The 24,035-nt window shown below is 37.3% G+C and overlaps 1 protein-coding gene across 3 annotated transcripts in view; it reads right to left on the bottom strand.

Annotated features, from left to right (window-relative positions):
• The window catches only part of SMC6 (structural maintenance of chromosomes 6), a 30,458-nt gene that overhangs the window by 6,210 nt on the left and 213 nt on the right, over positions 1 to 24,035 (bottom strand). For 2 of the 3 annotated variants that reach the window (XM_010214695.2, XM_088534408.1), the window contains exons 2-22: positions 22,893 to 23,010; positions 22,074 to 22,179; positions 21,354 to 21,490; positions 20,815 to 20,876; positions 19,990 to 20,070; positions 19,477 to 19,578; positions 19,163 to 19,282; positions 18,969 to 19,067; positions 17,878 to 18,024; positions 17,376 to 17,464; positions 16,693 to 16,857; positions 15,273 to 15,451; positions 12,638 to 12,839; positions 12,398 to 12,512; positions 10,070 to 10,230; positions 9,018 to 9,153; positions 5,483 to 5,563; positions 4,019 to 4,189; positions 2,750 to 2,887; positions 1,828 to 1,973; positions 1,035 to 1,160 (exon numbers count right to left, since the gene is read on the bottom strand). In XM_010214695.2, coding sequence (XP_010212997.2) covers positions 1,035 to 1,160; positions 1,828 to 1,973; positions 2,750 to 2,887; positions 4,019 to 4,189; positions 5,483 to 5,563; positions 9,018 to 9,153; positions 10,070 to 10,230; positions 12,398 to 12,512; positions 12,638 to 12,839; positions 15,273 to 15,451; positions 16,693 to 16,857; positions 17,376 to 17,464; positions 17,878 to 18,024; positions 18,969 to 19,067; positions 19,163 to 19,282; positions 19,477 to 19,578; positions 19,990 to 20,070; positions 20,815 to 20,876; positions 21,354 to 21,490; positions 22,074 to 22,179; positions 22,893 to 23,010 — 2,681 coding nt within the window. The remainder of the gene's footprint in view (positions 1 to 1,034; positions 1,161 to 1,827; positions 1,974 to 2,749; positions 2,888 to 4,018; positions 4,190 to 5,482; positions 5,564 to 9,017; positions 9,154 to 10,069; positions 10,231 to 12,397; positions 12,513 to 12,637; positions 12,840 to 15,272; positions 15,452 to 16,692; positions 16,858 to 17,375; positions 17,465 to 17,877; positions 18,025 to 18,968; positions 19,068 to 19,162; positions 19,283 to 19,476; positions 19,579 to 19,989; positions 20,071 to 20,814; positions 20,877 to 21,353; positions 21,491 to 22,073; positions 22,180 to 22,892; positions 23,011 to 24,035) is intronic. The other variant, XM_088534407.1, reaches the window with a different exon arrangement.

The raw sequence follows: 24,035 nt of genomic DNA, 5'->3' as shown, positions 1-24,035 counted from the left end.
GAAAGAAGGGGTGTATTCTTATTAAAGCAGAAATTTCACAAGGGGAAGCTGCCAAATTGCAGAATGTGAATAAAGATCTTAAAACTTTTCATCACAGGGCAAAGGAAAGTAGTGTCTGGCCCACTATGAAATTATATGAGGATACTGTGGTTAATTAGACTCAATTATAAACAGACACGCAGATTATTTCAGCATCAGTTTGGTGGTGACATTTTGCTGTCCAAATAAAGTATTGAAACATTGAAGCAGAACTATCTTCAATTAAAACACGATAGTTGAGACCCTCCTGGTGTGGAAGACTGGAGCTTCAAATGATGACATTATTTTTGCAACTGTCAGTTCAGGCTGTGCTAACTCAACAGACATTATAGTAGTGGATTTGGGAGCAGAATAAGGTTAGACAGCTAAGCAAGGCAAGAGTGAGGCCAGGATTGGAAGCCAACAAAGAACCAGGTACCTCTGCAAGTAAACCTAAAGAGCTGTCAAAATTCAATGATTTAATTATTTATGTTTTGCCATCAGCGTGCTTGCAGTAAAGAAGGGTAAAGCCCTTCCCATCTCTTCGTTCGCGAAGCCTAGCCATGAATAATTATTTATGTTATAAACATAACATGTGTAGAACAGATCTTATTTTATGAAGCTCTACTGAAGACTTCGGCGATGAGTTTTCTATATCGCTTCCAATGAAGTAGATTCTAGCACACCTTTCATTATATGAAATCAATTTAGTTGCCTTAGAAAAGGCAAAATAATATGCTGCTATCCAGCATGTTTATATCATATGAATTAAATTTAGCACATGAAGTATAGAAACCTAACAGTTTATTTTGCTGATATTGCTCACAAGAGGTCCTGGAAACAACTGTATTTTTATATTCTTATAAAATTCTTATATTTTTATATATATATATATATATATACACATACTTATATATATATAAGGTATATATTCTTATATATACTTATAGAAGTAAGAAAACACTTACTTCTATACGTGTTATTTGACAACTGAAGTTACAGTAAAATTGACTCACCTTAAGAACTGCCAATAAATTTTAAATCTATGTGTCATTATTTCTTCCAGTAGCTTAATAAATTTCTTTAAATTTTTTACTTTACTGTTAGCATCTTCAAATTTTTCCTTTGCATCAAAAAATTGCCTGTTTTAATCAACAGAAAGTCTATTATCAACATACATAAAAAACAGCAATTGTTTTAACTACTGAAAACTATCCCAGTAGCCAAAAATCTTCATTTAGATGAAAGTTTTGTTTTGAAGCTAGAAGCATTCTGACAGGTTAAGGTTAACCACAAATGAAAAGAGGTCAAAAATAAGTTTTACTTCTACTTTTCCTTCTTATAAAATAAAATGTTCCAAAGAGAACTAACAATTAAGCTGCTCATGTTTAAGAGTATCCAAGAAGTAACTTCTTAAAACACACTGCAATCAAACACTCAGCTGTTTAACTTCTCTATCAGTTTTTCAGTCTAGAAGTGCAACTAACGTCCAATGGATCCCAGAATGCTCTCAATGGATCCACCTGGGGTCCAGTCACACTACCTGGTTATCACTGGGGTGCAGATAAAAATCAAGAGCAGTTGATAACTGCTAACACCACAGTGCAGGGACCACCTGGAAATCATTACAAGGCAGTTCAACACCCACCAGCCTGCTCAGCATTGTTTGCATAAGCAGTCAGAACAGCACATTTCTACAGTGTCACATATAGTTGAAATATTAAAAATCATATCATCATGATCCAATAAGAAAACTATTCTTTGAATACCTGTCATACCTGAACTATGCATAAATTCAAAATTACTCACTGAATAATTTCTTCTCTGTTTCCATGACGATCTTTTTCTGAGTTTATCCTCTCTCTCAAGCGATTCATTTCTGCATCAAGACTCTTAACAGTTCTGCCAACTTCAAGGCGCTCTGGGTATATTTGCCTTGCTTGTGCTATTTTTTCCTGAAGTTTGAAATTCAGTAAATTGTTATAGTTTCAAAGATAAGTTTGGGGTTTTTTTTTTTCCACTATTCAAAAAAATCAAGTTTTCCAAGCAAGAACAATGTCTTTATTTTGTTCTTTGTGGATCATTCCTTACAGCAAAATTACTGTTTTTTTTCCTTTCCTTTCCTTTTTTTTTTTTTAACTAAAAACAGTTAGAAGTAGGTAGTTATTTCAGTGACAAGTGCTGTATTCATCTGAGAACTCTAATGTATTCACCATTACTTATCTAATGTAGATAAATCAGGGGAAAAATTCACCATGTTTCAATAGCACCTAAGTCTCAAAACTCTCTGAGCTTCACTTCAGAGTTAGTTAATAAAGCTTGATTAGATAAATCTCTGAAAGATCAAGGTATGAGATCTTTACAAAAGAAGAAAAAACCTTTCCACGTGAAATCCAAAGCGCTATTAAATTTATGCCATTTGATCATAAAAATTGTATTCGAAGTCATTCTAATCTTTGCAATCTATAAATCCAGAAGTCCCAGCTAGATAACCCCAAATACCGAAGTTACAGGTAAAGACTAAAAGGTGATATGCCTGACAAGAAGAAGCCTTGACATACATACAAAGTCACTTTTGATTTATGCATGAATGGCTTTGACCAAGCCAAAAACCTGAGCATTACTATGGTCTATATGTCATTCAACAGAACAACCAAGTACCTAAATACTAAAAGGATACAGATGACCTGATTTCAATTGCCAAAGAAAGAAACAAACAAAAATATACTACCTCTAATTCTTTTTCTTTGTTAGCTAGTAATTCTTTATGTCTTTTTATACAAGCCAAGTGTTCCTTCTGTTTTCCTTCGTAGTGCTCGAAACGGCGTTTGCTGTTTTCTACTTCGGAGTCAGCTTGGTTTAATTCATCCTGTTTGGAATAGTTTTAAAAAGTGTGGAATGTTTGTGGTAGATTCCAATGGTATTTATGCTGTATTTAACACCATCTAACTCTGTGTCCAGCATGATCATTTCTTCTGAGGTCCAGTGCTTTAACAGCAATGGACTGAAAAGTTTTACCTGTTCCTAACATGAAAACACTACATGTTTATACTGCTTCCCAAAACTGAATTGATAATGATTGTATACCATATCTTGGAGTATTATGTTTTAATCTTCAAAAAAGATAGCATTTCTTGTAAAACTCTGAAAACTACATTTATTTTTTTACACCGCATTCCAGTCAGAATGTTTCTATAAGAAAACAGAGGGCCTACTACAATTATAAAATTTACTATATAACAAAACAAACCCACCACTCTTGCCAACAACAGATACTCTCATCAGTCCAATCACACCTTTAAGCCACATACACATGAACAGCTTGTTAAAGAACTGTGTAGAAGAACATCTAATCTGAAACACCATTTCAGGAATTTAACAGTCACCTTTCACTCTGTTTAGTCCCCTTACTATCTAGCAATAACGTGCTAATAGCCTGAATACATCTATTCTTTTTAAAAAGAATGTTGGAAGGAAAGAGAACATCTTCAATACTATTATCGTACATTTATCAGTTATTTTCCTTACCTGCTTCCTTCCTCTGTTTACTTTTACGTTTTTTAATTAGGCTGACTACATACCAATCTACAGTTTAAATTTGCACATACATACGGAGAGCGAGAATGAGAATATATATAACCCCAAATACATTTAACTTCATGCACCATTTTGAAAATGGCCACTTATACATAATTTTACTAAGATCTTATCAGAAGGAATCATAAATAAATAAATAATAATAAAAAGCCACTTTCCAACTCATGATACTTAAGAAGAAATTAAACTTGCTTTCAGCCTAACAGTAGCAGCTATTACAATCAACTTCCAAGCATTTCCAGTTTTGCTTACTGATGTGCCCTGGCCAGACTGGCCTATTTCCTTTTTTCATGCCTTAAGTGCATCAGGAAGGAACACACCTTTCTCCTGCCTCCTTCTAACACTATCTCTCTGACTACACAAAGCAAATGAAGAAAAAAATACAAAATAAAGTCATTGCTACCTTAACTGGACCAGCAATTTCTTCTACTTGGTGAATTTTTTCTTTCATTTCTTCAAGTCTTTTTTCAGCTTCCTGTAAAATATCCTTCTGATTTTCCATCTCTCTACTTTGTTGCATCATTTCCTGCTTTACAACTTCCATTCTATTCCTGTTTTCTTCAGCTTCATCTTCCTGTCAAAATATATTAAAATGATAAAGATCTGCATATCACTGTGCACAAATTCTTAGTATCACTTCCAGTAGTAATCTATTACATATATTGCAACAAATTCTCTAGTAAGAATACAAAAAATCAATAAAATTACTCATAAAGCCCGGCAGTACAGTTTGACAGAGCCTGGTGGAGATCGCTAAATCAAATCGCAAAACAAAAAGGTAATGTCCTAATTATCTGCCTGAAAATTAATTGGATTTAATTTTGGAGATGTGATGAAAGACTTCAGTGATTAGGATTTTGCTTAGATTTGGCTATTATAATATTTCAATATAGTGATTTTCTAAGCCATGAGAAAGGTAACCTTTGGATCTGTGACAATATAGACTTTTCCTATATTCTCTTTATATTGAATATAAGTTGCCCATCCCTGTTTGCTAGACAAGTACGACATTCCTAAGCAGAGCAGGGGAGAGAAGAAGATGAGAGTGAAAACTTGTATTGGTAAGATACTTTTTCATACTCAAGGCAATGAAATTAAACTAGTAATGAAAAATGGCCAAGAACAGCAATTAGTACACAGTATTGGTGAGAAAGTGCAGAAAATTGAGAAAGATATCAAAGATCCATGATAGGAATAAGGAAAACTATATATATAAAGCTAACAGCTGCACAAGACCATTATCAGCCAGCAATAGTAGAAGCTTTTCTGTTGAAGAATTGTGCAGCCAATAACTTTTTGGAGCTGCAGAAGACAATGAGATACTCTCCAACAGAAAGGTAGTAGAATATTTCCAATTCCACTAAATGGACAAAGAGAACATGCATTATTCTAAACCAATAGAGGTAGATTATTTGGAACAAGGAATCCTTGAGGAGCTTATCGAATCTGTACACATACTCTAAATAACTTGAAATAACTGGGTCCACAGAGAAAGATGAAATATTGAGGCTGCAAGATTGTATCAACACCAAAAGCTAGAAAACAAAAAAAAATCTAGAGAATTGTTGGTAACTTTATCTCTCATGGATCCCAGATTAGATAATGGTAGAATTGGCATGGGGAGCTAATGAGGCACAAGAGAGAGAAAAAAAGAACCCAAAACCAAATAAACACAACACACACACACCCTCTTACCATAATTGCAGACACTTCATTAAAATAAAACACTTTTCACTATTTATATAACTTTTATCCCAGTTGTTACTGTACATACAGCATTTGCATATTTCCTATTCAAAAATACTGCCAGCCTGAAAATAGATAATTTCAGATCCTTATTAGAAAGAATTTTAAAATCCAATCTTACTAATGTACGAATGTCCACTGACTGGTGTTCCTCTGTATTCTCAAGATCTGAAATTTCTGCACTTGTTGTTCTTATTTTTATCTGAAAACAAAAACAAGTATTTGTAAGTTCATCTAAAAAGAAAAGTTATCTCTTCTTCATTGAAGTAAACATGTTTGGCTTTTTAGTTGCATCAGGGCCTGCATAAGAGCTTTCGTTCCACCCTTCCCCCAAAACCTTAAACTCTGGAGTCCTTTACTGTAAAATCAAAAATTGGTTCTGAAAGCAACGTGCACTTTCATGATTAAATTATTACTGCATTTCTATTCAACGAAGCAGTCTTATTTTTTCTGCAATTCCTTCCCAGCAATTTAACAGTGTTTTGGTGGAGTTCAGGATTCAACGAGCAGGAGGCAGGGCTGTAAGTAGCCTTGCGACGATGGACTTCAGGAGGGCCAACTTTAGCCTCTTCAGAGGCCTCCTCGGTAGAATTCCATGGGCTAGAGCTCTAGAAGGAAGGGGGGCCCAAGAGAGCTGGTTAGTTTTCAAGCAGCACTTCCTCCACACCCAGCAACAGTGCATCCCTGTGTGCAGGAAGGGAGGCAGAGGGGGCAGGAGACCTGTGTGGATGAGCCGGGAGCTTGTGGCAATGCTCAAGCAGAAGGCAGTGGTATACAAAAGGTGGAAAAAAGGACAGGCCCCCTGGGAGAAATACAGGAACGTAGTCAGGGAGTGCAGAGATGCGACAAGGAAAGCTAAGGCACGTCTGGAAGGTAAGCTGGCAAGGGACGTTAAAAATAACAAAAAAAAATTCTTCAAATACATTAACAGCAAAAGGAAGATCAGGGAGAACGTGGGTCCGCTGGAGGACGGGATGGGCACCTTGGTTACAAATAACACAGAAAAAGCAGAGTTGCTCAATGCCTTCTTAGCTTCGGTGTTTACCAAGGGCAGCCCTTTAGAGCCCCAGGCCCTAGGGACAAGAGAAGAAGCTGGTGGAGAGGAAGACTTGCCCTGGGTAGAGGAAGATTGGGTCAGAGAGCACCTAAGGAACCTTGATACCCACAAAACCATGGGCCCTGATGGGATGCACCCCAGAGTGCTACGGGAGCTGGCAGATGCCATAGCTAAGCCGCTCTCCATCATCTTTGAAAGATCCTGGAGAACGGGGGAGGTGCCGGAAGACTGGAAGAAGGCCAATGTCACGCCAGTCTTCAAAAAAGGCAAGAAGGAGGACCCAGGCAACTACAGGCCAGTCAGCCTCACCTCCGTCCCCGGAAAAGTGATGGAACGGCTCATACTGTCCGTTGTCTCCAGGCACATGGAGGACAAGAAGGTGCTCAAGAGTAGTCAGCATGGATTCACCAAGGGGAAATCTTGCCTGACTAACCTGATAGCCTTCTATGATGAAATGACCGGCTGGATAGACGAGGGGAGAGCGGTGGATGTCGTCTATCTCGACTTCACCAAGGCTTTTGACACCGTCCCTCACAACATCCTCCTGGGCAAGCTCCGGAAGTGTGGGATAGATGAGTGCACAGTGAGGTGGATTAGGAACTGGCTGGATGGCAGAGCTCAGAGAGTGGTGATCAGCGGTGCAGAGTCTAGTTGGAGACCTGTAGCTAGCGGGGTCCCCCAGGGGTCAGTCCTTGGTCCAGTCCTGTTCAATTTATTCATCAATGACCTGGATGAAGGCACACAGTGCTCCCTCAGCAAGTTTGCTGATGACACGAAACTGGGAGGAGTAGCCGATACCCCAGAGGGCTGTGCTGCCATCCAGAGGGACCTGGACAGACTGGACAACTGGGTGGTGAAAAACCTCATGCAATTCAACAAGGCCAAGTGCAAGGTCCTGCACCTGGGGAGGAATAACCCCAGACACCAGTACAGGCTGGGGACCGACCTTCTGGAGAGCAGCTCTGCGGAGAAAGACCTGGGTGTCATGGTGGATGATAAGTTGACCATGAGGCAGCAGTGTGCTCTCGTGGCCAAGAAGGCCAATGGGATCCTGGGCTGCATTAAGAAGAGCGTCTCTAGCAGGTCGAGGGAGGTGATCCTGCCCCTCTATTCAGCCCTGGTGAGGCCGCATCTGGAGTATTGTGTCCAGTTCTGGGCTCCACAGTACAAGAGGGATGTGGAGCTGCTGGAGAGAGTCCAGCGCAGGGCCACAAGGATGATCAGGGGCCTGGAACATCGGCCCTGTGAGGAGAGGCTGAGGGAGCTGGGCCTGTTCAGCCTGGAGAAGAGAAGGCTGAGAGGGGATCTAATCAGTGTATATAAATACCTCAAGGGAGGGAGTGCAGAGGACGGGGATGGTCTCTTTTCAGTGGTGGCCACTGACAGGACTAGAGGAAATGGCCGGAAACTGAAACATCAAAAATTCCATAGGAACTTAAGGAAAAATTTCTTAACAGTGAGGGTGACAGAGCACTGGAACAGGCTGCCCAGAGAGGTTGTGGAGTCTCCTTCTCTGGAGATCTTCAAAACCCGCTTGGATGCAGTCCTGTGCCACGTGCTCTAGGTGTCCCTGCGTGTGCAGGGGGGTTGGACTAGATGATCTCTAGAGGTCCCTTCCAACCCAACTGGAAGAAGGCCAATGTCACGCCAGTCTTCAAAAAAGGCAAGAAGGAGGACCCAGGCAACTACAGGCCAGTCAGCCTCACCTCCGTCCCCGGAAAAGTGATGGAACGGCTCATACTGTCCGTTGTCTCCAGGCACATGGAGGACAAGAAGGTGCTCAAGAGTAGTCAGCATGGATTCACCAAGGGGAAATCTTGCCTGACTAACCTGATAGCCTTCTATGATGAAATGACCGGCTGGATAGACGAGGGGAGAGCGGTGGATGTCGTCTATCTCGACTTCACCAAGGCTTTTGACACCGTCCCTCACAACATCCTCCTGGGCAAGCTCCGGAAGTGTGGGATAGATGAGTGCACAGTGAGGTGGATTAGGAACTGGCTGGATGGCAGAGCTCAGAGAGTGGTGATCAGCGGTGCAGAGTCTAGTTGGAGACTATGATTCTATGGAGACTATGATTCTATGATTCATTCTATGATTCTAGTTTGCTATTCCTAACTTACAATTCATTGGGTATAGCCTTGTATAGTTTATGTTATCTTATACCGCACAACACCATCAATATTTACTATTAACCACCATCCTATTTACTATTAACAGAAATCACACAGGACAAGACTAAGCAGTTAAAGAAATTCAATTCTAGGAGCATATAGGCAAGACTCAATGGAAAGAATAGGGGAAGAAAGAGAAAATCTGGGGAAAAAAAACATATATCAACTATTGTAAGGTGGGACAAAAAGATGCGGAGACTTTACTTGCAAAACTTAGCACGAGAAAGGTTGCATTCTGAGAAAAACAAACAAAACCTGCGTATAAAAACCTCCTACCCAAAACTGTTCTGTTCTAACATACAGAACAGAAGCAACATAAAAGAAAACTCAAATAAACTACCATTCACTCAGAATATATCACAAGAATCCAATGAGATGAGGAATTACTACCCAGTTTCTGTACATTAACAATAGATCTGTTTTACCTGTAATTCTTTTTGGTGTCGTCGGTGATTATGAAGATGATCTTCGTTCTGCTTAATCTCACTTTCAATAAAATGCAAACGTTGTTGAGATGTTGCCAGTTGTGCCTTTTTGTATTCAATTTCTTTTTCCAAGTGACTTTCAAAAAAAAAGGTGTAATTTTTATATACACATAATATACATGCACACACACACAGAAAGATACAAAAAAAAGAATGAAGCAAGACAAAAATAGAGGGTATAAAAGGACCAGCAGACAGTTGCTTGATGGCCTCTGTTCAGCCCTTAGTGGGTAAAGCATTCATAAAATTCTAACTGTCCATAACCTTTGTTAGCAATTTAGCAAACAGGCCAAATATTGCACTATTTAAGTGCTTGTAAAAATAGTCCTGCACACATCATTCTCCCATTCTAATACTAATAATGAAGTTACTGTAACACTTTGGAAGTTATCAGAGTAATCTTCAAATGAAGTTCATTACATACTGACATAAACAAAGCACAGCTACCTTACATTTAAAGATTTCAAGTTTACAAGGGTTTTAGCATTCAGTCTACACTACCAGCTAGTAATATGGAAAGTAAAATGCTAATACAAAGCGGGGTTCAAAATAAAAGTTTTCTAGTGGCACCGATTTGCTTGGTGAAAGCTCAGGCTTATCTTTGCAATACATTTCAAAACAACATTTTAAAAGTCAACTAAAACAACAACTACCATTAGCGCCTCAGTAGTGCCTTGGTTTGAATATGCTTCCTTTGCAGTAAATTACAGTACCATGTTCAGGACTCAGATTTTAAAAGAAATAGCTTTGATTCCTTTGGTAAAAATCAAACTGCCACTCTTGGTAGGTGTAAAACAGGCATACTTTGTGGAGTATTCAACCCAGGAAACTTTAAACAAAATAGAGGCAAAGAGAAGCCTTACCAACAAACGAGACTACAGGCTGTGTGCGTCTGTGTTTCTCATGCACATATATCCAAGTAGATATATTCCACTCTACTATCTATTTCCAAAAAAAGCAATTTTTATGAACACAGAATTACAAATACTAACCTTATTTCTGCTTCAACATCTTTGCTCAGGTACTTGGGTCGGAGGTAATCAGAGGAGTAATATCGTCTATCAAATACCTGGTCGCCTTCGGCAGTGAAAGCTTCTCTGCAATTTTTGGGGGGCTCGCTGCTCTGCATTACCTTACGAGCTTTATAGCTACTCTGAAAAATACAATGACCTTATATCTATAGAAAAACATGTAATTAAATGTTCCTATTGAAAACTATCCCAAATTCTCAAGTTTGCCTTCTAAAACAAACAAACACTGCTCAGTTGCAGTTTTCTTTTATTCTTTGTTACAGAATTATTTAAACTGTAAGCTTTACAGTCTGATTAGTCTTTCGTAACTTGTCGTGGAAAGGTCACTCTTAACATTCACTATAACTATCAAAAATGGGATACGCATACAGAAAATACTTCAGCTTTCTTTTAGAGATTTTAATCAAAAAACAATCAGCTAAAGTTTGGGGAAATCTGCTGCTAGAAAATAGTGAGGGCTGGACTAAGGGGTCAAAAGTATCAGTATCTCAGGAAATTAATCCTTATGCAATCATGTCATTGATTCAGAAGTCTCTTTCTTCCACACAACACCTGTTCAAATTTTTTTCAGATGTGACTCAAGCCATTCTGATAAGTCTCAAAGATAATTAAGAATGTTATGAAAATGAGTTATTAGATAACTATGCATAGTAGCATGAATATACACGTACAATATATAATAGTATAAATACCTAAATGTAACCAGAGCTAACATAACTAGAGATAATAAATCGCAAGGGAAAATAAGATCAAAACTAGCATTGCTATTATGAGAAAGGCAAAGAGAACACAGCTGTCATTCATGCCAATCAGCAATGGCAACATTTTCTAAATAGTCGATTAGTTCTCGACTAGACAGAGCAAAAGTTCTCTTTTCTAGTAGGAATGTCAGAGGACAAACTAAACAGTTCTGGAGGAAAAGATAAACCACAAGAAATCAAGCATGATTACTTCTGCTGTTTGCTCTTTGTTTCTCTAAATGAATCTTTATTTTTGAACAGTTCATCCACAGTCATCTTTGCTGGGGTTAATATCTTCATTAGTAATAAGAAAAAAAATCAGAAGACAATTGAGATAAAATTTTATCATAGTGACAGAAAACAGTTCATTAATGTAGGTCTTATGTTGATTAAAAATATATGCTACTAAAACTGTATGAAAGCTTAGCTTAATGCCTGTTTCTAAACACCTCATTAAAGTGTTTTTTAATAGTTGACTATTGTCACTCTTGGTTTTCCAGACTATATACCCCAAAATGTTTCTTTACATTCTCTCATCAAAACTGATTTAACGCAGCAGTGTTCAAAGTGGCTTTGGTTGCTTTGGTAACTGGAAAATGAATGGAAAACTAACAGGACGGAGACAATTTTATGCAAGTGTGAGTGGGTCAATGTCCAAAACTGAACTTTTGAAGTCTCAAGCACAAGCTCACTATTTTCTAGCTGCAACTGCTACAAAGTGGTTTTAAACTTCAGTAACACTGGAAATAATAATAAATAAATAATTTAAAAAGCTAGGCACATCCCAAATACACAAAATACTAAAGAAATAAGGGAAATAAGGGACAGAACCACCAAATAGGAGACTGATCACATGCTGTACTCTGTACATGTTGCACATAGAGTATTTAGATTAGTAAACTTGAGCGCTTGGAGAGTAAGGGGGTAAACACCTCGGGTATGCAGTAAATCCTGGAACTGGGGTTCCACAGAGACAAATATTGGGGAACACCCAGGGTCCTTGAACAATAAGGCTCAAAATGGTTAACTGCAAGTATCTGCATGATAAAAACCAACAGTTTTCCACGAGACCATCCTAGCATTGCAGCCATCTCCTGCTGGAGTGGTAAGTCAAGATCTACTGAAAGCAATGCTGTGGGGAGGATGCAAGTACACATGTGAAATAACTAAAGGAGAATAAAAGCTCTAAACTTGTTGGTTTTTAAATAAATCTGAAAACTGGTTGACATTTTAACTTGTCTTACCCATGACAGAAAATCGTGTAAAAAAAAAATAGGATACAAACAGTTTACTGAATCTAAAGCCATTAAGGGGAGTCCTCACGCAGGAGCACATGTGTCTGTGTGCTGCATTATAATACTGATACCATGAGGCCTCGCCACAGTGTCTGTAATTATTATTGTCCTAGGGAAAAAGCCCTTAGCTACTTTTTATTCTTTTTTTTAAACAATTGTAGATACTATCCAAGAAGGTTACGAAGTCTACAAAAAAAAAAAAAAAGGCAGTATCTTTCTTTCTTTAAAGGCCAGTAGGGAGTGGGGACTCTTACTTTAATCAGCAGAACCCTTTCTATACTCCTGATATCAATCAAACAATTGGCAACCACTGCATCATCTATTTCCAGTGCTGTGAGAACCGACGGGAATTCTGGATGATGAACTCCTCTGAAGAAAGAGGAAAAAAACAACCACTTATAAAGGTCACATGAGATTCTTTAAAATAATAAGTATTTGCTTCCAAAAAATAATAATTTGAACCACTAAACAATAAAATTCAAAATGTAGCTTACCTGTGTCTAACATCATAAACTTTATTCTGAAATTTATTTACAATTATTTGAGGTCGAAACCCAGATGGGTAATACTTTGTCATCAGCATCTGAAGATTTCTTTCGTCATTATGATTATCACAGCAAAATGCCTGAACTAGGCCTTTTAAACAACATTCAACAGCCAAAGTCAATTCAGCATCTTTCAGATGAATGAAAGCACCTGAATAAACACAAAAGACAAAGCTTAAGGAGTTGTGTTCCATAACTTAAGTTCAATAGTCATTTTATCACTTAAAATAATCCTTAAGTAGTCCTTTGTAAGAGAGGAAAATAAAATCTAAAATTAGCAGGGTGAGGGACACAACAGCCTCACAACAGACAAGATGCCCTGAGAATATAGGCATATAATTCACTTTTCCTACAAACAAGGGCATGTTGTTGGATTAGGGTTAACTTCACCATCAGGAACTCCCAGGTCCTTCTCCACAGAGCTGCTTTCCAACAGGTCATCCCCCACCCTGCACTGGGTTATTTCTCCCAAGGTAAAGCACTTTGCACTTCCCGTTGTTGAACTTCATGAGATTCCTCTCTGCCCATTTTTCCAGCCTGTCCAGGTCCCTCTGAAGGGCAGCACAGCCCTCTGGGGGGTCAGTCACTCCTCTCAGTTTGGCATCATCAGCACAACTGCTTAGGGTTCAGTCTGTACCTTCATGTGGGTCACTGGTGGCTAAGTTAAATACTAGACCCAGTATTGAGCCCAGCGGACATTGCTGGCTTCAGGCCCCCAAATGGACTTTAGGCCACTGAGCACAACCCTTGGAGCTTTGCCCTACCTTGCTGTCTACTCATCTACCTCACACATCCTGAGGTTGCTTATAAGTATGTTATGGGAGATGTCAAAAACCTCACTGAAATCAAAGTAGGCAACATCCACTGTTCTCCCCTCACCTACCCAGCCAGTCACGCCAAAGAATTATTTTATGATAGATAATTATTCAATCCTATCAGATTGGCCTTGGTGAATCCATACTGACTAGCCCCATCACCTTCTTATCCTTCACAGACAAGAGGAGCTGTTCCATCAATTTCCCAGGGATTAATATGAGGCTGAGTGGTCTGTTGCTCTCTACACCCTCCTTTCTGAAGACCAGAGTGACATGAGGTATTTTCCAATGCTCAGGCACCTCTCCTGATTGTCATGATGACTGAGAGTGGACAGAAAGGTCTCCAGAGTTTGCAATTCTAACAGCTAGACTTACTAGTAAAGATTCAAGCAAAGGTAGCATTCAGTATCTCTGCCTTCACTGTACCCTTCACTTCCAGGGCCTCTGACCTGCTAAGTAGCGGATCCACATTCTCCCTGCTATTCCTCTGCTACTGATACATTTGCCCTTTTTGCTGTCCTTGACATCTCTTGCCAGATTTAACTCCTCCTGGGCCTTGACCTACCAAGTCTGCATGCGCTGACAACATTCCTGTAATGTTCCCAAGTGCCCTGTCCTTGCTTCCATCTTATCTGTACTTTCGTATTCTCTTTGCTTTGCTAGGAACTCCTTGTACAACCATACAGGTTTCCTATCCTTCTTATTCAACTTCTTGTTCATTGGGACTGTTCTTGAGCCTGAAGAAGAGGACCATTGAACCAGCTCTCTTGGATCACTCTTCCATGTCCCTATGCATTCTTCCTCCAAGAAGGTCTGTGAAGAGGCCAAAGTTTGCTTCCCTGAAGATCAGGGTTAGAATCCTACTTATTGCCTTGCTTCCTCCTCAAAGGATCCCAAACTGCATTATCTCAGGGCCACTGCAGCCAAGGCTGCCCCAACCTTCACATCTCTAATCAGCCCTTGTGAGCACAGAGTGCAAGAGACCTCATTTGGCAGTCTTCCCACAACATCCAAGATCAAGCACCCATCAGGCAGCAAACTTCTAGGCTAGAGATCAGGTCACAAATAAGTGCTTCTGTCCTATAGAGCACAGAATCACTGACTACAGTCTTCTTCTTCCAGATGTTCCTGCGTGGCACAGGTTCCACCGGCTCAGTTGCTCCTCTTGAAGCCATGCTCAGCTCTTCATCAGCTTGGAGACGATTGAACTTCATCAGCTTGAGTATTCAGGAGGAACAAGAGTCTTTCTCCTCATATGAGGAGTGATCATCTTACAGACTATCTTCTACAGATTTAGGACTAACTGTTCCACATAACGCAAAGCCCACAGACATCTCCACTGCTGTGTATTAGAGAAGAAAATGCACCACTATGGTTGTAGACAAGACCCCCTCTTTGCAAAAACTACCACGTAAACTATCTTCCTAAACAGAGAAAAGCCTGAGGGTTGAAAAAAAACAAGAATGGTAATGAGTCACGAAATCAAATCAAAGCTGTGGGGAGAGGTGCAGACAGGAAGTCTTCTGTTGTAGCTACTTAAAGTACCTTGACAAAAAACAGCTGCAAAGATGAGGAAGATCAGATGTCATCTAGTTCACATGATTAAGAACAGAAGCAACAGAACTTACCAAAACAAAACCTTTAGTCCAGAAAACATAGCAGAAAAAAGGCTCCTTAAATGACAGTTTTCTCCCCCCTTAAGTTCACTGCTCACTACAATAAAACCCATAAGGAAGAATACTAATTTTCTTTTCAGCTGTCACTCTTACCTAAAGGTCCAACAGGTTTGTATTTAAAGTGCCCTTGCCTATAGGCTGTTTCAAGTGCTTCAAGAAATGCTGGCACATGTGGTCCAAATCTTTTCAAAGTATTAGTTTTACTATCTTTCAGCTCTCTCAGCTGTTTCAGCTTGGAATCCAGCGCTTGCCTCACATCATGTTCTTCCTTCCTAAGAGAAGAGAATTTTTGGTCCAAAATTAACAGCTTATGATTCCTAATTTAAAACAAATAATTAGAAATAACTTCTTTGCTTTCAAATACTAGTAAGACAGTTGGTCAAGACCTTCTCAATACTTCTGTATACAGCTAGCTATAGATCTGCAACGATACTCTGTAGCATCAGGAAACACAAGACAAAAGAAATTAAGAAGAAACAGAACTACTCTGTTTTACAAGATTTTGTTTTTTATCATGAGGAAAGGTACAAAGGGAAGCAGAACAGCAGAAGCAAGAATGTCAAAGGAGAGGAGAAGAGAGATTTCCAAAAATGTGAGAAGGTACAAAATCCTAACAGCATTCACCCACCAAAAAACCTAATTAAGTCAAAGTCCAACAAGAAGACAGAATGTTCCAACATGAATTATGTTTTACAGATCGAGGGACTTAACACGTTAAGAGTTTTTAACATGGATATCACTACGTAAACAATATGTATATAAACCCATCAGATGATAGAAATACGGAAGGCAGTTCAGGAATGTAAATGGAAATTGTATTTGTATTTACATACTTCACTTTCAAAGTCTTCCAGGAAGGTCTTCAACAGAATACAAAAATAAACTATGTTGTTGCCGATAATTAAAAGATGTTTGAACACTAAGTGTTCAAACATATCAAGTGCAACAAGCAGCTATTCTCAAAACCAGTGAAACAATAATGACAGTATCACCACAACCACCAACAAGAACCATTTTTTAAAGTCAGGTTTCCAAACTAAAGTGTAAGAACACTTTGCTCTTTTAGTTCAGGTATGGGCTAACACGAAGCAAGCAGTTTGAAGTTTCTAAATTTGGATTTAGCTATAGATACAATTGTTATCTTTGAATGCATATAATTCCTTATTCCATATTATATATGTTGTGACACTATCCAAATATACTAGGGTATTAAATAAGACAAGAATTTAAATGACAGTTTCTCTGGGATAAAATACAGATGGTAGGAAGAAAAGAAAGACATTAAACTTGACAGTCTGGCTTTATAGCAGGCTTTGAATTAGTTAATGAAACAAGCTTTATTATTTTCTAAATGTTTCTAAATTCAGTCATACTCTGTCAAAGGCAAAAGTTTTAGTAGAAGTTCTAAGACACTGGGGGGAAAAACAGAGTAGAACAAACACACACAGAAGCTGAAGCCTAAATACCTCAGGCAATGCAAGGAGATGCCTATATACTCAAAAGTAGAACCTACCTCACTGCAGCTTGTTCTTCCTTGCACTTATATATGGCGTGCTGAAACTGATCCATTTGTTGACTAATCATTATTTCTTGATCAGAGAATGCCTTTAAATCCTCTTTTAACTGTTCAATTTTCCTTTGTCTTTCCAACTTCTCAGGCTCTGAAACCTGATTAGCACTAGAACAGATTACATTTATGTTTTAAAACCTAATTGATGATTTATAAATTAAAACTTCTTATATGATACCATTTCTAAAACAAAGATCTATGTATCAGAAAACTAATCTAATATTTAGTGTATTTAAAAGATCTACAAGATCTACACAGCATAAACTTTACAGCACCCTACTTTTTCCTATTTGTAATCCCACATAGCTCTCCCTTTTTAGCATTCCTATTATATTTGTGTTGAGTCCCAAAATGATGTCCTCTAAAACGCCACTGAAATTAGAAATGTATGCTATTGCCAAATTAAAGCTTCCCTCTCCTCCCTCCCATCTTATTACCTCATTGTCCTCTGGTCAAAAACTTGGTAGGCAAAGAAACAGAGTCAGTGATATTTAATTACTCAATTAGACTCTGCTAAAGATTGAGTACACAAGCATCATCAAGTGTTCTCATTAATCAGAAGACCTCTCTTCCTGCATAGCTATACCCAAATAACTATACATAAGAATCACCATATCTGTATTTACCTATTTTTCAGTTCTTCAATTCGTTTACGTAGCTGTTCATCATCTCTTCCCAAACGTTTCAACTCAGTTCTGAAACGATTATAAACGGCCTATGAAAGAAGTTGGAATATTAGTTGAATCAACAGAAATAAGAATTTTCCAGAAAAGAACTAAGTGCAATTTTGAGAAAATAATTACTCAACTGTATCTGAACAACAATTCCCTATATTCAAGAGGAACAGAACTTGAATTTCAAATCAACAGTGTTACTGGTCCTTTTCCATTTTGTGGTTCTTTAACGTGAACAGGCTAAGCTGCTCACTGCTTAACACCAGTATTAAGATATAAACCCTACAGCCTCAAACAGAAGTTACTTTCAACTCAAACAGAAAGCTGCATGTTTGGAATTGCATAGAAACGCGCAATGCATTCAGAAACATAGATGCAAAGAATGCATACGAGTGGGACATAGACAGCATTAAGGCAATAAATCAGTACAATCTTCAACAGTTCTGTTGGTTACCTCAGCTTCATTGACTGCTTTTCTCCCTGCCTGCACATCAGCTTTTGAAGAAACACACTGAGGATGTAGAGCTTGTGCTTCTTCACTTATCTTTTCCAACTTGTCTTGTATCGTTTTGTATTTTTCTTCTGCTTCGTTTATTTTCACCTTTATAATCAAGAGATACAGGATTACAGGTAGCAATAATGCAAGATTTTCTCCCTTCTTCTTAACACGATAAATAATTTTGAATGATAGTTTTCTTCTCTCTGCTGACATGTCTCACTTTTGATGAGAAACCAGTATCTGGACAACGTACCTTTATAGGCAAGTTTTTGCAATGAAGTAAAATTGCACAAATAATTATTTATATGCATGCACACATATACTTCAGCAAGAAATTGACACCTTCCTTTAGAAAGGGAATTCCAAAAAAAATACTATTTTCTGCAAAATGCAGATTGCTTATGTGAATCTGAACGCTTAGCAAAATTAATCTTTCTTACAGCATCCAGCAAGCTTAGTGCCATCACAAGAGTCAATTTCCAAGCATTTCCTGAATTCAGATACTGATCTTTTCCATGAGCAACGACATCCAAAGAATCCTAAGTAGCAGATTTCTGAAAAAGGCACTAACGTTACAGAAATAGGGGTTGCATAAGTACTCTCAACAATAAAACTAAAAGAAATGTTTTAAATGTCCACTCACTATATATGGAATACTAGCCACCTCAAACTGTCAACATAAAAAACCATTACATGAGTCAGCAGTATCAGCCTGATAACCACACACAGACACACTCCCTTCCAGAACAATAAGCAGCAAAACACCCTCATATTCTACTCCAAGGAAATGTAGAATGCAGGAGTTACATTAAGTCTTCAATGACTAAAGAAGCATATAAAAGCTAACCAATAATATTTATAATATTTTTCAGGTTGCAGCAGTTTGTGAAAAAGCTGAGAAGGCCAGTATTAACAGTTTACATGTAAAAGAAGAATCACAGTTTTAAAAGTTTTATTGAGTAAAGATGAGTAAATTAAAATATGGTTTAAAAAAATGCATACACATATATATATATATATGTGTGTGTGTATGTGTGTGTGCGTACCTGACATTCTTCTAGCTTCTGAACAAATTTTTCTGTACGTTCTTCTTCAACTTTGATGCTTTCTTTGATTGGCTGTATTTCTCTCTCCATTTCAGTCACCTAAGCACAAGCATTTATGAGCACACATCAGAAGGTCCAAGGCAGATATGAAAATCATTTAAACATATTAGGAAACATATTAGGAACAAGTTTACCACTGCCCATGCCATTTTATGTTTCAACTCTTCAAGATGATTTCGCATTTCTTTCACAACCCCAATGCTTTTGTAGCGTTCTTTTTTTTCATGATAATGAAGCTTAAGTTCTCGTAGACGCTATGAAAAAGATAGTAACAAAAAAAGTTTAACTGTGAATGCGTAAAAGTGCTAAAATACAAAATCTTGGAAAGATTTACTTTTTGAAGTCTAACATCACAAAAATCCAACCAAAACAAAAATACACATGCTAACTATAATTCTTTCAGTGCTCAGCCCTGCACTAATTAATAGTTACCAAAATTGAAACATACCTCTACTCCCTGCTCTATCTGAAGACATGTATTTTCTTTTGTTTTCATAATATAGGAATAATCTTCTTTCATTTGTTCCAGTTGAGTTGCTTTCATAAAAAACTAAAAAGGAGCAGAGATGCAGATGTCAACAGCTTATCTAAATGAGTCATAATTAATATCAACATAAAGACCGCTCATCTCAACCTCTATGTATATTAAGTGATACACAAAGTTCAATTGGAGGAATATCTTTGAGTGATGAACTTAATGTCCTAAGAATTTACCAACCTCTTTAGAGAAAAGGGACTTAAAATCCCAAATCCTTAGTCTAATTACTTGATTATAAAACAGCCATTCAGGTACTTCTAAAAATAATTTTTTTTCTCCTCCAAATGCCTCTTCCTAAAATTTGAAACCAAGTATTTTGACTTTATTTTTTTTAATTGTTAGGTTTCATAAAAGACTAGTTTTACAAATATATTTTTACAAATATATTTTTACAAATGAAAACATCAAATAATTTTTTCTTACCTTGTACTTGTCACCTTCATTTTTAGATTGTAAGAAGTGCTTACTCATCTCTTGGGTTAGAACAGACACAGGGTTATCGACCTATAAAAATAAATATTTGCTTTCCATTTTAGGAAAATATTAAAATTAAAACTTCACTTAATCCATGAAAGTGAGTAAGCTTCCTCCTCTAGAAATTAACCAGTCCACTTATTTTATAAACTTTACCGAGTACAAGCTTAAACCACAAAAGGACATACTCAAACTGTTTTCAGGAGGATAACTGACTTCTAGAAAGAAAGGGCCTCCTTTCTTCATTTATTTTCAATAAAACTGAGATATGGATTTTGTCCAGTGATGTTTAATTCCTCTCTAAAAAATTCTAAGTATTACATTCAAATAATTGTCCTATAACTTCTTAAGGAAATTTGCACAAAATAGCAAATTCATCATTTAGTAATAGAAGTTTCTATTACTAGATATGGTGAAATTATTGCGTATTCCATAGCTTTGTGTGCACAATCTGATCTCTCCTAAATCATTTAAGAAGCAAACAAAACTCCCAGAGAGCAGGTATTAAGAAAACCTAAGACTTTCATTAACAAGGTATGACTCATAGCTCACAAATTATATCTAACATTTATGTATTAGGATAGGGCCATATTCTGCACTGACTTGCATTAAATTAAAATATTCTTTTGCCATTAGGTGTGATCATGAAAATTAGTACGAAAAAGGCAAACTTTTGTCACTTAATAAAATTCAGCATTGCTTGTTATTTAAAAATCAGTAACATTATAAGTTAATGTCTTGAACTTCACAGAATTCAAACACTGTAACAATTACCTGTATATTAAAATGATCCAGTATTGCTACAAGTTCCTCTTTCTTTGAAGAAATTAAGGTCCCTAATAGTACAAAAGAGAAGATAAAAAATAGGCCCAAAGCAAAAACAAATACAAAATCCCAGCCTTCTATCCAACTTAGTGCCTCTTAACACTAAAAATTAGTTAAGCACTGTTTTCATTTTAAGTTAAAAATACCATTTTACATTTGTTTAGAATTAACCATTAGTGGTTATAATCACCATTAGTACTAAGTAAAAATTAATACTCATCTTCTAAACTCTCTTCTGTTAGAAGATAGGTAAATCTGCAAATTCACCAAAAATTCAAAGACTATAAACTATGCTCAGCCTCATCACACAAGCATACATAAAGCAAAATACTGTATGACCTACATCATGCAGAACATGATGCAACTGCTTAAGAATATGTTAACATGTCATGATCTAAGGTAAATGCAAAAAAGCTGACCTTAATAATCATCCTTTGCTAATATTAAGGAAATTAAAGTAACAAAAATAAAACTACAGGATCACTGACCTGATTTGCTTTTCAGTCTGTAACTTCTGCTTCCATCGAGATTAATGTGCTGATTCACAATTATAGAGTCCCCATACACTTCAGGTTTAAATGCATCTCTGCCTTGGTTTTGCAATGTTATTGAAATATCTGCAGAACTAAAAGGATCAGACAACCGACATAAATTCCAAAACAGAAAGCCCAACTTTAGACAGACTTTTTTTTTGAGTCTTGTTTAGGTCACAAGTTTAAGTCAGTCATGATGCAAGCCAAACCCAGATACATTCATCATGTTTGAATCAAATCAGCATCAAATGTGCATGACCGGACAAATTGTCATACACTGGTCTAACTCCTCCTTTTACACTCCAGAGAGATCATTAGGTGAAAACAAATAGTTATGAAAGGTGAAGTAGAACACAGACCTCCCTCCTTCCTCCCGCAGCTGACTGCCTTCATCTTTAGCTTGCAGAACCTACTTCCTTCTTGTTTGCTTGTCTCCAGCCTTTGGAGAAAAAGCTGCTTTATTCAGGAAAAAGCTGCTTACCTTCCACAGACATTCCTAACCAGAGTAACTTAGAGCCTACTGGTCAAGACATTCTTATAGAAAAGACAGGGTTGAATTCTGAATTAACCAAAAAGTTGATCAGTTAACCCAAAAAGTTGATCACATAACCCAAAAAGTTGATCACATAACCCAAAAAGTATAGTCAAGCTTAAGACTGAAGAAGTTTTGCTTACGACTCTCCATCTTTTACGAACACTTTTAAAGATGAACCTCTATTAGTTGTAGTGGCTTTTCCACCAAGACCAACAATAAGAGCAGTTAATACAGAACTCTTTCCACCTGTAATGAGAAGTGTAGAAATTTAAGAGATTCCTATAGCACTTTTTATCCAGTTCAGTCATGCTTTAGACTTTTAGATGTTTGATTGCTTATATATTCAGCATAAATTCTAATTTGTTTCTTTACAGGACAGATGCATAACACAGCAATGGTACCAGTTCTAGGAAAAGCGGGTGTTTCCAAAGTCCACCCGCCTTGTCTCCTTCCCTCCTGCCCCCTCCCTCCCCACACTCCCCCACTCTCCCTCCAAAAAAAACCCAAAACAAACAAAAACAAACACCACCAGCATTTAACCTCTTGTTATTTCTCCTCAACAATTTGGGCTCAACAAGATACTCTAACTCAGGAGGAAAGATTCCCCCTCTCCCTGCCTAGACCATATGGAAAACATTTATACAACAAAAGAAATCCAACTCAAATTACCATTTAAATAAATGTCTGAGAGCGTTTAAGCTCTCAACTTTTACACTTAATAAAATATAAGTCTAGGTATGATTTAGCTGAGAAAAGAAATGTATACTGTGTTTTGCAGGTCTCTGGGACCTAACTTTATGAACAGCTTTGAACTACAGAGATAGACCTACGCTTAGTGAGTCTAAAACTGAATCAATCCCCATTCCTAAAAGATACAGAGATAACTATTCATTTTGAAGAAAGATTATACTATTAACAGCAGTGTTCTCTGACAGAGAAATGATGCAGTTAATACTTACTTCCATTGTTTCCAACCACAAAATTGAGATTTGATCCAAACTGAAAAGGTCCCAACATCGAATGGCACATAAAGTTCTTCAGTTGGATACTTTCAATTATCCCGACTTCCCCTACAGTCTAAAGAATTGACTATTAAATTTGGTGCTTGTGAGCATTTTAACTAAATACAGTTTTCGTTTCAGATGTACACACATGATCAGAACAGTCACTAAGGCTGATCGCTCATCAATAGTAACCTGGTTTACCTCCCATAAGCATGTATTCTTACTAATGATGAGCTAGTTAAGAGAAATAACAGCGTAGAATCTATAAAATTACACAGAAGTAACAACAACAACAAAAAAGTCTTAAGTTGATTTTACTTTATTGATCTATTTGTGACGATTTCTAGGACAGGTTAAGAAGAAGGAAACGAAACTAAAAGTTGAAGGGAGAGTCCACTGAAAACCAGTGAGGTATTTTGACAGAATAGTTGAATTCTGTCTCCAGAGCTTTAGAAAAGCAGCATTTTCTAGGAAAGCAAAGCTTTCAGCAGGAATAAACAAACAGTGTTGGCGGTTTGGGAAAACGAATTGAGGGATCATGCCTTGGCGCAAGACATCAAGATAGTTTTTGAGCATGCAAATACTATGCTACATGTTGCAAAACACTATTTTAATAATCCTAATCATCAAGTTGAAATTCAGCTATTATAGAAAAAACAGAAGAAATAGTATTTCTCTATTTCGTTTTACAGTTTCATTTATATCAAAATATAGTTTAAGTAAACATCATCATTTGAAAGCATTACCTATGCAAACACAACCTAGCGGTGTTTTAGTTATTTATTCCTTTTCCAATTATTGTCTCTGCTTTTACCATAACTCTAAACCAAATACGTTACACTTTCATCAACAAAATCTCTTCTTTTATTTGATTATTTTGATGAATTTTTCTTCCGTAGTAGGCACTTTGAAAAAAACAAAATTCTGTAACTGCTCTAGTTGTACAATCCAAAGGAAATAAATGTAATTACTTCAAAGGCAATAATGGACTCCTACAAAAGTACTGACACATTATTACTATTTACTACACATCACCTTATGGTAGGGTTCTCATCATATCCTACACGCAAAATATTTATTTCAATATTAACCAGAATC

The sequence above is a fragment of the Tinamus guttatus genome, unplaced genomic scaffold (genome assembly GCF_059628265.1).
Source record: "Tinamus guttatus ecotype Peru unplaced genomic scaffold, ASM5962826v1 Tinamus_guttatus_pri_ptg000555l, whole genome shotgun sequence".
In the NCBI taxonomy this organism is placed as follows: domain Eukaryota; kingdom Metazoa; phylum Chordata; class Aves; order Tinamiformes; family Tinamidae; genus Tinamus; species Tinamus guttatus.
Note: the sequence above shows the minus strand (reverse complement) of the source record. Positions and strands in the feature narration are given on the sequence as shown.